This window comes from Muscardinus avellanarius (assembly GCF_963383645.1).
Source record: "Muscardinus avellanarius genome assembly, chromosome: 15".
NCBI lineage: Eukaryota > Metazoa > Chordata > Mammalia > Rodentia > Gliridae > Muscardinus > Muscardinus avellanarius.
In genome coordinates this window covers 49,298,841-49,316,497 of record NC_137801.1, presented here as the reverse complement: position 1 = coordinate 49,316,497, position 17,657 = coordinate 49,298,841, and the positions used below count along the sequence as shown (strand labels likewise).

Here is a 17,657-nt window from a genome sequence, read left to right as displayed (position 1 = left end):
ATCACCTCTCTATGAGGACTATTCAGACTTGTTTTTATTTAATCACCTATCTAAGTATTCCTAACACTAATTACACAGTGCTTCGTACAAAATAAATGCTCAATGCTTTAGTCATTCAGTCACTAATAAATGACTACAACAAGAAGTCAATAAGCTTTCACACTAATAAATATGACTTACAAAGCTTAAAAATAGAGGCCACTTAGGTGTACTCTGAAAGATACCTGCTACAACAGGATACTTTAACACTCTTAGTAATAAAGAAAATATTAAAGGATTTCATGAGATACAAGTAAATGCTACTCTATGAAATTTAAATGCATGTGTATACATACACAAATATATTCATACAAATACATTTCTGTATGTTGTAGGTTGACAATGTAAAATATACCTCTTACTGACTCTATGCTCAACAATTATTTTTTTCAAGCGAGGCATGGTGGTGCACACCTGCAATACCAGCAACTTGGAAGGCTGAAGCAGGAGAATCATAAGTTCAAGGCCAACCTTGGCAACGTAGCAAGACCCTGTCTCAAAATAAAGTACAAAGGACTAGGGATGTAGCTCAGTGGTAGAATGCCCTTGGGTCCAGTTGCTAGTACTACACACACACACACACACACACACACACACACACACTTGTTTCTTTCAAAATTAAAATCACCAGAATTATTCTGAAGTCTCCATTTGGTTTTAAAAACATAGAACCATCATCATCCTCCATTATAAAATTTAGATTAGGCAATAACTGAGCTAGGTATACCAATTAAAATGGCTCCCTGAGTGGGAGGGTGTTAAAAAAAAAAAGAAGCCCATATGTGGGTATGCCTGAAGATTACAGCTGACAAAATGTACAAAGAAAGCCAGCCCCATGAGCACACCTGTTAATTCAGTGTTGGGGTTTCTGGTTTCACTTTAGTATCAGGTGCATCCTCCGGCCTTGCCTCCCCTCCATCCTGTATTTCTCAAGACAGTCTTGAATACCCCTACATTATTTACAAGCATTCACAGTAACACTGGCCTTCCTTTAAATGCAGAGGAACAATGAGTACAGTTCCCGGGATAGTGTGTTTATAGGCTCAGGGCTGAAGCTGCAAGCACAACCTTCTTGTCAGCAGAGCAACCAGTTCTAGGTATAAAATGGTGTGTGTCTGATCACAGGACTATTCTGCACAAATAACACTCTGCACTAATATATATCAGTCACAGAAAAAAGGCTTAACTTATGCATCAGTTAAAACAACAACCACAACAGCACTGTCTTCTCTTGTAGTCTAGAATGAGGGATAGACAAATGGCCTTTGGCTGTTGTAGCAAAATGGAGATATTTTAGGTATAAATACTACAAGTATGGCATTCTATTTCTTCTTGTACTTGGCTATTCTACCCACCAAATACCCTATAGCCTTCTTGCAATAAAGTATTCCAAGAGAAAAATTTTGGTCAGCATTTGTAAAATTGAACCATTAAATTTTCAACCTCCAACTGCTCACATCTAGAAGGCTATGACACAGGAAAAGCAGTCAAGCTGTAAGTTACCTAGGAGTGCTCCTTTAGCCCTCCATAAAGCATGCTTATCCAGGAAACATGGAAGGTAGAGACAAAGAAGACAGAAGTGATATAGAAATATCACAATGACTGAAGGAGCAGAAAATTAGGAATCTTTAGCTTAGTGCTTATAACCCAAAAGATAAAAGCCTAGGGTCAGACACTTGCGGCAGACAAGGAGGCAATAGCCAAAGTAACAGAATGTGTGAAGGATGTCTGATCCACTGTGTAATGGCTTCTTCTACTGGTTTACACAGTGCCCCAAACTTCCAGAAGCATCTCTACTGATTTTTTTTTTTTTTTGAGGTACTGGGGATAGAACCCAAGGGCACTCTACCTCCGAGCTACACCCCGAGCCCTATTTTTTATTCTTTATTTTGAAACAGGGTTTCATTGAGTTGCAAAGAGCCTCACTAAGTAGCTGAGGCTGTCCACGAACCGCAATCCTCTTGTCTCAGCCTCCAGAATGCTGGGATTACAAGCATGTGCCACCATGCCTGGCTTACTAAATTGATTTTATATTAGGTAGATTAGATACTGCAAGAAAGAAAACCTAAGACAAATACTCTTTGGTGAAAGAGGGAATAAACTCTAGAATTTTAACAATCAGTTAGCCTTGCTTCTGTTTTTTGCTAGAAAAAGAAAAAGAGGTGTTTGTCTTTGTATAGGCTGCTGAAACAATACCATTGACTGGCTTAAAAAACAAATATTTGTTTCTCGTGGTTTGTGGAAGCTGGAAGCTAGCACAGTCAGGTTCTGGGGAATGCTCTCTTCCGAGAGAGCCATTTCCTGTGTTCTCTCATGGTGGAGAACCCCATCTCTGTGTCTCTTGCATAAGAGAACTAGTCCCATTCAGGAGTTCTCCTCCCTCACAATCTAATCACCTCCTTCCCAAAGGCTTCATCTCCCAATACCATTGTATTGGGAGCTAGGATTCCAACATAGGAATTAAGGGGGGAGGATACAACCATCCAGTACTTAGTCTGAATGATTTTTTTAATCCTGCACATGGAAAATATCCCAAAGTCATGCATCAACAAACTTTCTAAAAGAAATTATATCCAGGAACCCAGAGGCATTTGACCTCCGAGCTACACCCCCGCCCAATTTTTTATTCTTTATTTTGAAACAGGGTCTCACTGAGTTACGTAGGGCCTCACTAAGTAGCTGAGGCTGTCCGTGAACCGCGATCCTCCACAGCCTCACAGATGCTGGGATTACAAGCGTGTGCCACCACGCCCAGGTCATTTATTTATTTTTTGAAACAGTGCTTTGTGAAATTGCTGAGAGTTAAGCTAAGTTGCTGAGACTGGTCTCCAACCTTCGATCCTTCTTTCTCAGCCTCCCAAGTACTGGGATTACAGGTGTGTACTATCATGCCCAGCTGGATATACCCATTTTGAGCACACACATGAAACTAATAATGCACAGGTAACATGGTACAGAATAGCAAGGCCCAAAGAAGTCTTTGAAGAAAAAGGGTTAGCGTGAACCACACAGGCAAAATGGCTCCTTGACAGGTCTAGGCTCAGGCTGGAGATAGTGTAAAGCACTTGGGTTTTCTGAAGATTTACAGAGTGATCTAACAGGTAACATGGAATAGGGAGGGGCTGAGACCTGAAAAACTGCCTAGCATCTCCCTGACTTTAGTCCATCTGTTTCTTAAGATGCCCACAGACACAATCTTGTATCTAATAAAGCAGTTTCACACACAAGTTTAAGAAATCTAAGGAGTCTCCTGAGGTTCAAACCTGTATAGCAAAATTCTTATTAGCCTCACCCAATATGCAACCATCTCCCAACCGTCACTGTCTTATATTACAGTTCTAAAAATGCACAGGCTTGCAGCAAAGAGGTCAAAATTTAAAACTCAGCAAATTCCCTTGAATATTAATTAGTACAATACAGAAGAGATAAGAACTGTAGAAATGGATGTGTTTATCTATCCACCAGAGGATGGACAGGCCAAGAATTAGATTTTCAGGAAGTATCACAATAACACATTTTATATAATACTATCACAGTCACAGCTGGTTTCATACACAAAGCTTCTTCTTTGGAGAAGCTACTTCTCCAAAATAGATTACATGAGGGTAAGGACCATGCTTATATATGACTAATGTCACCTACTGCTAAAAGACCTGAGACACTGCTCTAGAACCAGGCACATGTCCCACTCTAAGAATAGTGTTTGGTCTTTGAGGCCCCAAAGAAAAAAGCAAGGGGACAGACTGTGTTCCAAGTAAATAAAAAAAAAATTACCACACAAGTGCACAAGTTAATAATTTAGGTGCAGCCAGGTGTGGTGGTGAGACTCTTACCAACCTAGTGAGACCCTGTTTCAAAACAAACAAAATAGGTCTGGGGGTGAAGCTCAGAGGTATCTCAGAAGAGGGTATATGTGTGTGTGTGTTGCTAGAGATAGAATCTCTAAAGGACTGAAATTCTAATGTGCATTTCTTTGTTTAGCATAATGATTTTGATCTTGAAGCTTTTCTTTAAAAAAAAAGTAATTAGTCAAGGATAAAAACTAGCTTGCCATTTTATAAAATTTTATCTCGGAGTCAAGAACATCAATCTATCTGAAATTGTGTTGTGAACATTTATCACTACTTATTGTCCCATTTCAAGTACCCTCTCCCCCTTTTGGGGAGAGAAGTTCCATGTGGTTTTGGGAGCACTGCTATGTTCTTACATCTCTCCACACCCCACACCACAGTCCAGTAACAGCCATTTGACCAAAGCCCAGAAAGCCTAGTCAGTTACTGCTTTACCCCTAAACACCTCCAATGTTTCCAACTACAACTAGAAAATGGCCAAGGAGAAAGGACATGAAGCCCAGGAACAGATGGCAGCCATGCCTCCTGTCATTAGCGAGACCACCTACAGCAGCAGAAACAGAAGCCAATTCATGTGACAAAGCTGAAAACGAAAGCTGAAAAGCCTTAATTTATGTTGTTCTGGGGGCCAATATGCACCTGGCCCTTTCCCCAAAAGGTTTTGGATGGATAGATCCTCCCTTGATCATGCAAGGATCATGATCTTTTCCCCCAAGAGTCCTAATAAAAAGTGCCTTTCTCCACCATGCTTCAATTCTGCATCAGACATGCCAACCACAGCTTCCAACCTCCAGCCATATGCTGAGCTGTGGATGGTTGGAATACACTGGTAAATCTTTCTGCCCTTCACTAATGTCCTGGAGATACCTCTTTTTTTTTTTTTTTTTTTTTTGGTGAAGGGTTCCTGGAAACCCTTCTACATCCAGGTTACACGACCAGACCTATTTTTATACTTTTTTATTTGGAAACAGGGTTTCTTAAGCCAGTGCGGCTGGCTTCGAACTGCGCAATCCTCCTGTCTCCACCTCCCAAGCACGGGGATTACAAGCGTGCACCACCACACCCGACTGAGACACCTCTTTTAATGGAATCATTTATAAACATCCAGCTGGCAATAACACCTGGTATAAAACATTACGAGTGCCTATAATCTCAGCTACTCAGGAGACTGAGACAGGAGAATCAAAAGTCCAAGGCTAACCTGGGGTAACGGCAAGACTCCATCTAAAGTTAATTAATTAAGTAATTAGCTAGGTGTGGTAGAGCGCACCTGTAATCTCAGTATTTGAGAGTCTGAGGCAAGAGGATCACAGGTTCACTGCCAGCTTCAGCAACTTAGATCCTGTTTCAAAATAAAAAATCAAATGGGGCTGGGGGTGTAGTTCAGAGGTAGAATGCTCCTGAGTTTAATCCCACTAACACACACACACACACACACACACACACACACACACACACACACACGGTATTGGGGCCAATCAGAACCCCAACACTATACTCAACCTCACAGAAATATGCTTAGAGAAAACCAGGATGTCAAGTCATCAATATTTAGTAGTGAGGTCAAAAGAGAAAAGGTTGGCAAGAAGTATAGATGGAACTAAAATATATCAAAGTCAGGTGTGAGTTGAGCTGTGAAGGAGCAAATAATATTATTAAGCAAAGGACTCTGATGAATGAGCCCATGCACCACCTGAACAGCAGAGAACACTCCTACCCTCTAGCAGCCACAGTAACTTGGATTTCCGAGTCTCATTTGCCTGAAACATTGCAGTGACCCTCCTCTCCTAGCTTCACTACACACGTATCTTTTTTATTCAGAGAACACACAAATGAATGTCTGTTTCTTACAAACATAAGGACTAACCAAAAATAATTTTGAATGCAGTTCTTTGCAGGAAGGCCAACCACAAACTAAAGGTTTAACTTCCTTGTTACCTAAACACTTCCCCACTGGATTACAATTGAGTATGATCATGAAAAAACTATTGACAAACTTAGAGTTTAATAATCAAAACCATCATCTATAAATATACTTGATGTCTCACTAAGTTACAGAGTGTTGGTAGCTTTTATAGAGTATTTTCTACTTCTTCTGACTAATCTTCCACCATTACTATATAAGAAAGCAAAAGGAGAAATGAGATGCTCATGCATGCCATAAACTGGATGAACCCCATGAAAGTGAAAAAAATCTAGTAAAAAAAGGACACATAGTGTATGACTACATTTATATGAAATTTAGGTCTGTAAATTAACTTTCACAAAGTTAAGCAATATTTTTTGAATCACCTGTGGCCTGGGGATGTAGCTCAGTGGTAAAGAGCACTTACGCTGGGTTCAATCCCCAGAACCATGACCTCTACTACCACACCCTCCTTATTGAGAAAGTTCAGAATAAGCAAATCTATAAAGTCAGAAGGTAGATTAGTGGTTGCCCGGGCCTGAAGGGAAGAGAAAATGGGAAATGACTGCTAAAGTATGTATGGAATGGGATTTCTTCCTGGAGTGTTGGAAATGTAATCAAACTAGAGAGTGATGACTGCCGCACAGCTCTGCATGTTTTTAAATTGATTTGTGTACTTTGAAGGAATAAGTTTATGAAATGTAAATTTTATCACAATAAAGTAGATATCTGATATGAAAGAGAGGGAGAGAGAAAGGATACATGAGAGAGTACTGAAGTTTCCTGAGGTAGGAGAGCCTGGTGGAACATGTTTTTAAGGGCTCAGAAGTCAAGGTGGCATGAGGCTTCCACCTGCTGGTTCTCCCAGACCTGGAGCACATCTCACCTGCCATGAGGTTTCAGCCATTACTAAGGGGAGAACAGATATGAGGTAGAACCAAATAATCCAAGCTGAACTTAAAAGAGGAGAAGAAACTGGGTCTACAGTAGCAGGAAGAAGGGGTAAATAAACCTAAGGAAAGAGTATCCTCTAAAAAGATAAGATTATTGCATTTTTATGGTTAGAAAACAACTAAAGCCATTTTCAGGTGGAAAATAAATTAAGAGTTTAATATGGAGCTATATGTAATGATCTAAACAGACTTCCTCTTTAACAGTTTTCATGAACCCCATGAATAAAAAAAATGTTCTTTCAGATTCATATTTCACCAACAGCGTCAGCATATTACTGTGTTAGGAACCTTGCCTCTCTCACACTCCCAAATAATGCATAATTTAGGGAAATAGCCTTAAGGGTAAATGAGCAATTAAACCTGTTAATCTTGGCTGTACACTGTACCCTGTATAAATTACTATGTGTCAAGTAAAAGTTTTAAAAATAGATTTTTTTAAAAAAAATCTGTAATCTTTACACAACTCAGTGAGGCTGGCGCAGGAGAATCACAAGTTTGGGGCCAGCTTCAAAAAATCAGTGAACTTTTGTCTCAAAATAAAAGATAAAAAGGGCTGGAGGTGTAGCTCAGTGGTAAAACACTCCTGGGTTCAATCCCCTATTGGGCGGCAGGGTTGTGACTGTAAAAATCCATTCCAATATGTAGAAATCTATTCTCTTTCCTATGGGACATAAGCGTATTACATTTGAACCAAGAGATAGGTGTGCAAGTAAGAAAAGCATAGCTTGATTTTGAAGAGACTCCAAGCATGGTCTTATCATCGTGGGCAGCCCAGAGCAGCCCTTCTGTTTTCATCAGAGTGATCCCCAAAGACCTGCACAGTCTGGCCTCTTTAGTTTGCTGTAGTGTAAAATTAGGCCTCCAGGACAAGGTCCAAGTCCTAGTCTCCTTTCTCCAAGTTTCCCCACTCTTTCCAGTTTAAAATGCCTACCTCTTAAAATGACTTTGGTTCCCCCTCCTTTGTGATACACTTCTCTCTCTTAAATTATTATAGCACTAACTACCTATGCTTGTTTCTTGGCACTTGTACATTTATTCAGTATTATGTAAATAGATGTTATCCTAAAGAGATCATTCCAGACAATATTTTATAGATCTCTTCATATATTTGATATTAGGCTGACTGTACATTCACTAGAAAGAAGGCAAATATTACATGTTTATTCATTTTGGGTGTGAAGGGTATTGATTGTGAATGATCAACCCTATTCTGTAAAGCTTCTGAGTGAAGTCACTATATTAAACTGTCAAAAATATAAAGCCAATATCTAAATCACCTATTTAAACTTATCATGTCATAGGCAGAAAAAACAAGACATGTTTCAAAAAGGTAAATGTAAATATCTAATTTTTTTTCTTCCAATACCGTAAATTGAAACCAGGGGCATTCTACCTCTGCACTACATCCCCAGCCCTGTTTTGTTTTTATTCTTTATTTTTAAACAGGGTCTCACTAAATTGCAGAGGACCTCACTAAGTAGCTGGATGGCCACATACCTGCAGTCCTCCTATCTCAGCCTCCCAAGTACTGGGATTACGAGCGTGTGCCACCACATCCAGCTCTTTGATGGCTTTAAAATAGGGGTTCTACCTTCTATGTGCAAATCTGAGAATTTGGGATTAACTAAAATAATATTAGGAGAAAAGGATGATAAATTTTCTCCAAATTTTCACCATATATAATCCAGTCATTTTCTCCTAAGAAAACCTTGTGTGTGATTTTTTTTTTTACAACCGATGGAATTTTTTAAGGTATACGTTATCAGTATTCCTACTAATTTTAATTAGCACTACAAAGATAATTTAAGACTCAAGAAATTTTTTGCCCTTCTAGAGACTAACAAATTACAAGGTCATATAGTAATGGAGGCTGTAGGGGAGGCCCTCATCACCTCCACAATGGGGTGGATCAACCTAGATAGGGGCTGTACTGAGGCCAGAGATTAAAAGAAGAATGTGCTCTTCCCGAGTAGTAAAACACCAAGTTTGGGCAGAACATTAAGGTTTCTTAGGTGTCAAGATATTAAAACAAACTATAACCTGAGGGGAAAGGCCATAGTAATATTTTAAAGGAGAGATAAAAGTTGATTTTCACAATTGCATGAATACTCCAAGATAATGAGATTTGATATTAAATGAGAACACGTGGGCCATGTCCTAAAAAAAAGTGTTTCTACACCAGAATCACAAGGGGCTTACTAAAAATGCAGACTTCTATGTTCCATTCTGTAGTGTTATTGAATCTCAATTTATAGATGGGGAGGAGAAATGTTGGAATTAGCATGGATAACAAGTGAGCTAATGAATCTTTTGCACACTAATACAGTGTTTGAAGCCGGGCGTGGTGGCACACGCTTGTAATCCCAGCATTCGGGAGGCTGAGACCGGAGGTTCGCGGTCCATGGACAGCCTCAGCTATGTAGTGAGGCCCTTTGCAACTCAGTGAGACTCTGTTTCAAAATAAAGAATAAAAAAATGGGCAGGGGGTGTAACTTGGAGATCAAATGCCTCTGGGTTCTAGCCCCAGACCCACAAAAATAAATAAATAAATAAATAAATAAATAAATAATACTGTGTTTGAGAACAACTACCTGAGCATTTTGTACAAGTTTTTAGCCAAAGAAGCAGAACAGAGATGTTGGTGGAAGATGTATCCTTGTTGCTACATCACATCTTTTAATAAAAGTTTAGTATTGTAAAGCACAAAAGGGAAGTCTTTTCTTTTTAAAATAACTGTTCAAAGCTGGGCATTGTGGCACATGCTTGTAATCCAGATACTTAGGAAGCTGAAACAGGAGGATGACAGGTTCAAGGACAGCCTCAGCAAGAAGTGAGACTTTCATCAATCTAGCAAGACCCTGTTTCAAAATAAAAATAAAATACGGCTGGGGTGTAGCTTAGAGGTAGAATGCTTCTGGGTTCCATTCCCAGTACCACACACATAAAATAAAATAACTGTTCAATTAATGCACTACTCATCAGAATTTAAATTCACATTTAGCCAAAGAGACAACTAGTGATTGCTTTATAAATGGACCCAAGCCAAACATTTGATGGGTATTTAAAAGCCCAGGTTTATTGTACAGGATATAAAAAGCTTTCAGCCAACAAAAACTTCTGTGTGAAGACACATAAGCTGCACTTCCAAATCAGTAGCCACGGTCTGGTCTGCACATGGACTGTGAGTAGTGTGTGTTGAGATGTGCTTTAAGTGTAAAATACATACACTTTTATATGAACCTCACATGTAGTATAAAAAATGTAAAGTATTTCAAATAAATTTTATGCTATATATGTTGGTATGATTGTTTGTTTGTTTTTGCAGTACTGGGGATGAAAGCCAGGGGCATTCAACCTCCGAGCTACACCCTCAGCCATATTTTTTATTCTTTATTTTGAGACTGAGTTGCAGAGAGCCTCACTAAGTAGCTGAGGCTGTCCTTGAACTGCAATCCTCCTGTCTTAGCTTCCCAAATACTGGGATTACAAGTGTGTGCCACCATGCCCGGCTTGATATGATAGTATTTTCATACATAGTTGAAAAATATCTTATTTAGAAAATTTTAAATCAAATCAGTTGTGGTGGCACATGCCTATATCCCAGTATTTGGGAGACTGAAACAGGAAGATTGCGGGTTTGAGGCAATTTAGTGACACTCAGTAATTTAGTGAGACCTGTTTCAAAATAAAAAATAAAAAGGGTTGGAGATGTAATTCAGAGGTAGATGCCCCTGGATTTGATTCCCAGTACCAAAACAACAACAAAATTAAAATCACATGTGGCTAGCATTATATTTCTAGCATTATATTTTTTTCAGTATTGGGGATTGAACCCAGGGGCATTTTACCTCCAAGCTACACCACCAGCCCTATTTTTTTTCTTTATTTTGAAACAGGGTTTCACTAAGTTGCAGAGGGCCTCACTAAGTAGCTGAGGCTGGTGGCAAACTCGGATCCTCCAGTCTCAGACTCCCAAGTACTGACATTATAAGCATGTGCCACCACACCTGGCTTTATGTTTCTTTTATATGTCACTGATCTAGATATTTTTGTTTAGCTGATTAAATACTCCACCCAAATTGATGATCACTCAAGCAAATGTCTAGGTTTAGCGGCAGTCTGGCATTTATTTGCAACCTCTAATAATTGCTATTTACTCTATACATGTAAAGTATGGAATATATTTGATACTAAGATGTCACTTCCCATGGCTAAATTCCATTCATAATTCCTCCATAACAACACAAACTCAAGGCCAATTTCTTTTGCAATGCCCACAACTTGGCAAAAAGGCTGTTATGCAAACTTTGAGCTCATAAATGTCAATGAGTGACAATTGCCAAAGTAATTTCACTTTTTATTTCTATTATTTTGTTAAAATACACATTCATTCATTCATATTTTCTTCTATAATAGCTCTATGCCATCATATTTAGGTAAAATTAATCTAAATTTCTAAATATAGTATTAACTGTATAAGATACTTTTGTCTAATTACAGAATAGCTCAAATTTTATTTCAGAAAAAAATCAAAACCAGGAAAATCACTAAAAAATAAACACTTTCCCAATGTTTTTCTTCAAAGTTCATATGTTAATATGTAGTAAATGTTTACTTTTGGCATTTCTTTAAAGCACTGATGTCTTATTTTATTTTTCTTAATAAAATGCTGGTTTCCAAAATGTTTATTGTTTTGTGAATTACAATTGTTTCACCATACTAAGACAAGGTGGTCAGAGCTCAAGAATAGGCATGCCATTATGGGATGTGGGAAATAATTTAAAGAAGACAGTAAAATCACTTACCAGTGCCTCACCTCAAGGGCTGAACAGGTATGTCATCATTTCCTTGGTACTCAACAGAATTGATCGACATTCTCATCTTTCCCCTGAATTGTCAATGTCCCCATGGAAAGTATGGGAGAAATACCCTCTACCATATTTTCACTTCACATTCAATTTCAGACTTAAGTATGTATCTCACCAGTCTCTTACATATAAAAAAGATGTATATTTCAAAGACTTAGTATAAACATGTAAATCCTTTAACTTCATGCTGATAACATGTTGATATGATGATATTTTGGAGATATATATATATATATATATATATATATAAGATACAATTTTTGAGTTGTAGCAACAATCAATACTAACTAAATTTTCTTAAAATATATCTAAGTCTTAATTTTATAAACTAAAGAGTTGAAAGACTCCCTTTTTGCCCAACTTATGTGAGGGGGTAGCTTTCAGATGAAGCTTTTCTATACGTTAAGAGCTGCTGCTTTCTACCCTGCCAGATACTCCAGATGGATTCAGCAGATGGGAGAGTGCAGCTCTCTGTACTACTTCTTGGTCAACAGGCTGAAGGCACCATGCCTTGGCAAACTATTTAATCCCTCTGTGCCTCTGTTTGTTCATCTTGTATTTTATAGATGATAATCTCACACACAGTTGTTATGGGATTGTTTATATACACAACACACTTAGAACACAATGTAAGCACCACAACAAGTATTTGCTATTATTTATTTTTTGGTGGTACTGGGGATGGACCCTTCTACCTCTGGGCTACACTCCCAGACCTATTTTTATATTTTATTTGGAAACAGGGTCTCTTAAGCCAGCGAGGCTGGCTTCAAACCTGAGTGATCCTCCCGTCTCCACCTCCCAAGCGCAGGGATTACGAGCTTGCGCCACAACTCCTGGAATTTGCTATTATTTTTTAACAGTGTGCATGGGAGGGGGGGTACTGGGGATTGAACTAAGAGCATTCTACCTCTGAACTACAGCCCCAGCCCTATTTTTATTTTTTATTTTTTGGAAACAAGGTCTCACTAGTTGTTGAGAGCCTCACTAAGTTGCTGAAGCTGGCTTTGATCCTGCAATCCTCCTATCTCAGCCTCCAGAGTACTAGGATTACCATGTACCACCAAGCCTGGCTTGCTATTATAATTTTTGTGCCACAGTTATTCTGGAGCCTCAATAAACATTTCAGGAGGTTAAGACAAATAATCAACACCAGGGACAGCTGGGGTCTCTCCTCTAAATGTATATAGGAAGACCACATACAAAAGTCAAGTAACTGTTTTGCAGTATGCAAGAAAAATTGTCCTTAAAAGGGAGGAGGCTGAGATAGGAGGATTGCAGGTTTGAAGCCAGCCTCAGCAATTTAGTGAGGCTCTCCGAAAACTAACAAAGCCCTGTTTCCAAGTAAGAAATAAAATCAGGCTGGTGGTATAGCTTAGAGTAGAATCCCCAGTACCACCACAAGAAAAAAGATAACACAGTGTTGCCTAGAACAAGCAAGTGAAAGATTCATAATTGGAGGTAATTAGTCACCACTAACATATTGGTCTTAAGGTTCAAAGATAGATTCAAGGAAAAGATGAAGGGGATAAAGTACAAATCAATCCATTAGCACTTGAAGCCAAGATCATAGTTTCTACAAAGGTCCATGCTAATGAATGAGCTAGAAAATAAAACTCCAATTATAGAGTAAATGATCATATGATCAACCATTCAGGCAAGCTCAAGATCTTTAAATCACCACGACTCAATAGACAAATGATCCTAAGATAGCTGAATAATTTTCCTATAGCATTTCGTTGGCTGCATGGGTCTAGGATAAATTTGCCTACTATGTGACAAATTCTGTCACTTAAACCACTTACGGTCAGTTTTCCTTTTGTTTAAAATCAAGAGAATACTAAATGATATATGCTTCATAATCATATTCCATTATAAAAATAACAGAAAATTGAGCTGTTTTCACAATTAACAATAAACTTACCTAACTTTTAAAAAATCATAATTAAAGACATTAAGGGGAAAATTATAAATTCATTTTCTCATTAGAAACAATTTCCTTTGAAATCTCAAAGTATGGAGACAGGACTTTGAATGTACACCACTTTAACTCTTGCTTTACAAAATATACTTAGTACTGCTGAGTTTTCAGAGTGACAGAATCTTTTCCTGATTTTCAGGGCAATTTTAGGGTAACATTCTCCCTACCCTGACAAGGGTCATTGTCCAAGTATGCTCTATATATTTAACAAGTCACACAATAAGAACATATTCCTACTGTTATTAGTGAATCGATGACAAACTTATTTGTTACAGTATTAAATGTGCCTTTACCAAATTATACTACTGCTTTTCAATCTAAATCCCTTGCTTTTTTGTGTGTGTGCCTGGGGATGGAAGCTAGGGGCAGCTGACCTCCGAGCTACAACCCCTGCCCTATTTTTTATTCTTTATTTTTGAAACAGGGTCTCACTAAGTTACAGAGGGCCTAAGTAGCTGAGGCTGTCCGTGAACTGCGATCCTCCGGTCTCAGCCTCCCAAATGCTGAGATTACAAGTCTGTGCCACCACGCCCGGCCCTTGCATTTTATACTAAACAAAATTGTACAGTTTAGGTGAGTTAATATATCACAAACATTAACTATACAATTTGAATATTTTTATGTATAAAATATAGTATGCTGTTAGCTGGACATGGTGGCTTAAACCTGTAATCCCAGTACTTGAGAGGTTGAGACTAAAGGAGCACAGGTTCAAGGTCAGCCTTAACAATGTAGAGAGACTCTTAACAACCTAGTGAGATGCTGTTTGAAAAAAATAAAATAAAAAGGGCTAGGGTATAGCTCAGAGATAAAGTGCCCCTCAGTTCAATCCCCAGTAACACAATAAATAAATAAATAAATAAATAAATAAATAAATAAATAATCCTTACAAGTTTAGGGCATTTCTTTCTGAATTACTATAAAAATCACTCTGTAGCTGGGCATGGTGGTGTATGCCTATGATCTCAGTACTTGGGAGGCTGAATCAGGAGGATCATAGGTTTAAGACTAGCTCCAGCAACACAGTGAGGTCCTATTTCAAAATAAACTAGGGCTGGGGTGTCTAGTTCAGAGGTAGAATTCTCCTGGGTTCAATCCAGTGTGTGTGTGTGTGTGTGTGTGTGTGTGTGTGACACACACACACATATATACACACTCACTCCAAAGTCACTCTGTGCTCTGAATTATTCTGACCATTAGGGTCCTCCAAATAAGAAACTACCTTACAAAATGGTCAGTTCCTGCTGGAAATGGTGGTATATGCCTGTAATCTCAACTATATAGGAGACTGAAGCAGGAAGACTGCAACATCAAGACTAGCCTCAGCAACCTAATAAGATCCTGACTCTAAACAAAAAATAAAAAAGGCCAAGGATATAGCTCAGTGGTAGAGTGACCCTGGGTTCAATCCCCAGTACCAGGAAGGAAAAAAAAAAGTCAGCTTGCTCTTATGGGACATAGTTAAGGAGAGGTGAGATAATCTACAATCAGGACAGTAGTAATGTGGACAGGGTAGACAGTTTTCAAAGGGACAGTACAGCATCCTGAGCCTTAGCGACGTGTTCTGAAAGGGACTCACCTGCCAGAGCCTTGATGCGAGACCTCTCAAAGAGCCGTGCAGAGCTGTTTTCATTGTCCCAGTCATCCACGTCCCAGCGGTTGTTAACATCACTGTACTGTTGTTGGATCTCAATGTTGTCATAGTCTGTGGCTACTGTGGTCGTCATCTTGAACCGTCTCAGTTGCTCCTCCACATCAGCTCCTTCTTAAGAGTTCTGTGAGAAAGAAAAGGAAGAACATTTAATGTCAAAGCTTATAGTCCTCACAAGACCTGCTAGGGTAAACATCCATCAGTAGAAGGTAAAGCAACAAGTGCTTGTCCACAGCAAGTCCTCTGGAGTCAAAGATGAACTTCTCTACTGATGCTTATAGGTTGGCAGCTTTGGTTACACTAATGTATCTGAACCCCTCTATCCCGATCTATAAAAGGGGGGTGATACTTCACAGATTATTGAAAGGACTAAATTAGATAATGTATACCCAATAAATGTTTCTTTCTAAAGTTGAAACTGCAATGCTTTTTCTTTTGTGTGTGTGTGTGGGGGGGTGTTCTGGGGAATAAACTCAGGGGCATTCTACCTCTGAGCTATACCCCCAGCCCTATTTTATTATTTATTTGGAAACAGGATCTTGCTAAGTTGCTGAGAAACTTACTGAGTTGCTAAGGCTGCAATTTTGAACCTGCAATTCTCCTGTCTCAGCACTGGGATTACAGGTGTACACCACCATGCCCAACTTAAACTGAAAATTTTAAGATGTATCATGAGAACTGTATCAATACCTACTTGGGGCTTCTGAGTAAACTCATTTATTTTATTGGGTATCAACATAAACTACATAATCATTTAGCATCTCACTCATAAGATATGTAAGAGAGCTAACAAATCGCTTTTTCAATGCATTGCACTTACATATTAGGAAACAGATGACCAAGATTAAGATGTAAGTATAAGGCACCAACGATAATATCAGTGCACAGTATGTAGATGCTCAGACATAAAGAACAAAAGTAGCTGGTGTGGTGGCACACAGTGGTCATCACAGTACTTAGGAGGCTGTGACAGGAGGATCGTATTGATTCAAAGCCAGCCTCAACTACTTAGGCTCTCAGCAACTTAGTGAGACCCCATTTCCAAATAAAATATAAAATAGGTCTGGGAGTATAGCCTAGAAGTAGAAAGCCCCTGGGTTCCATCCCAGTACTATCACCACTCAAACAAAAAAATCATGAATGGGAATAAAATTCCCATCAGAGAGACCTAATAAATCAACAAAAATCAGCACACACACATAAAAAATCAGATGCTCTCCCTAATATGCGGAAGTTAAAGATAAAAAGGGTCCCAGGAAGAATCCTAGACAAAAGAGGAGAAACCATTGATGAGCAAATAAGGAGGCCTAACTGGGGGTGATTGGAGAAGGGAAGAAGGAAATTTCCTAATGTACATGATGTACATTCACATACATATCAAAGTCAATCATTAAGCTAAACATGAGAAAGAGGGAGGGGGATGAAATTATGTGGAAATTGGGAAAGGGCTGAGTGATGTGTGCATGTATTCCTCTACCATCTTGTACTCCATTAAGATGTATGACTACAATGAACCAATAAAAAGAATTTTAAAAAAGGAATTTTCTCTGATTGTGCGTCAAACATAGATTTTCTCAAGTTCCAGCACATTTCACATGCAACCAGGCTTCCAGGGCAAATAAATTAAACTGGAACAAATGAACTTCACCTTAAATGGTATAATGATTGGTGTGCCAGCATACAACTTGTCTCCTCTTTTACCATTAGCTGTTTTCTCACAAGCTAAGAACTTTGCCACTAATCTGCAATTCCTGCACTGGGTTCAGGAAGAAGCACTGAGTTCACCTTATAACTAACCCACAATATCTTAATCAATTAGTCATCTATCACCACTCAAACAAAAAAATCATGAATGGGAGTAAAATTCCCATCAGAGAGACCTAATCAATCAACAAAAATGTACTGCTTTAAAGCCAGGTGTGGTGGCACATGCCTATAATTCAGTACTTAGGAGTCTGAAACAGGAGGATAGCAGGTTTGAGGCCAGCCTGGGCAATTTGGCAAGATCCTGTTTCAAAATAAAAAGGGCTAGGTATATAGCTCAGAGGTAGAATACCCCTGGGTTAGAATGTCACTCTTCCAAAAAAAAAAAAAAAAAAAAAATTGCCACACAACATTTGACCTTGGAGATGGTTAATTTTCATGACAATACCAATATCAAAGACTCTTATAAAATTCATCCTTGGAGGGTTATATCTTGGGGGTGGGAGGTGTGAAGGTGCTATCAATTCTAAGTTCCGAAAGTTTGATTTAATCCTGCTGAAGGTGAAAGCCAAGCTGTATCTCTCCCCACATAGGTTCTGGCAGTTTGGTGCCACCTGCTGACTGATGAAAACAAGCCCAGGCCACTAGCACCACCCTGCAGCTGGAGTCGCAAACTTCCGTCCTTTCCCAGATCCCACTCATGA

At 38.9% G+C, this 17,657-nt stretch overlaps 1 protein-coding gene across 2 annotated transcripts in view; it reads right to left on the bottom strand.

Annotated features, from left to right (window-relative positions):
• The window catches only part of SPTBN1 (spectrin beta, non-erythrocytic 1), a gene marked incomplete at both ends in the record, with an annotated part of 147,574 nt that extends 132,249 nt beyond the window's left edge, over positions 1-15,325 (bottom strand). For both annotated transcript variants that reach the window (XM_080711284.1, XM_080711285.1), the window contains one exon: positions 15,178-15,325. In XM_080711284.1, the coding sequence (XP_080567410.1) occupies positions 15,178-15,325 (148 nt within the window). The remainder of the gene's footprint in view (positions 1-15,177) is intronic.
• Positions 15,326-17,657: the final 2,332 nt, after the last annotated feature.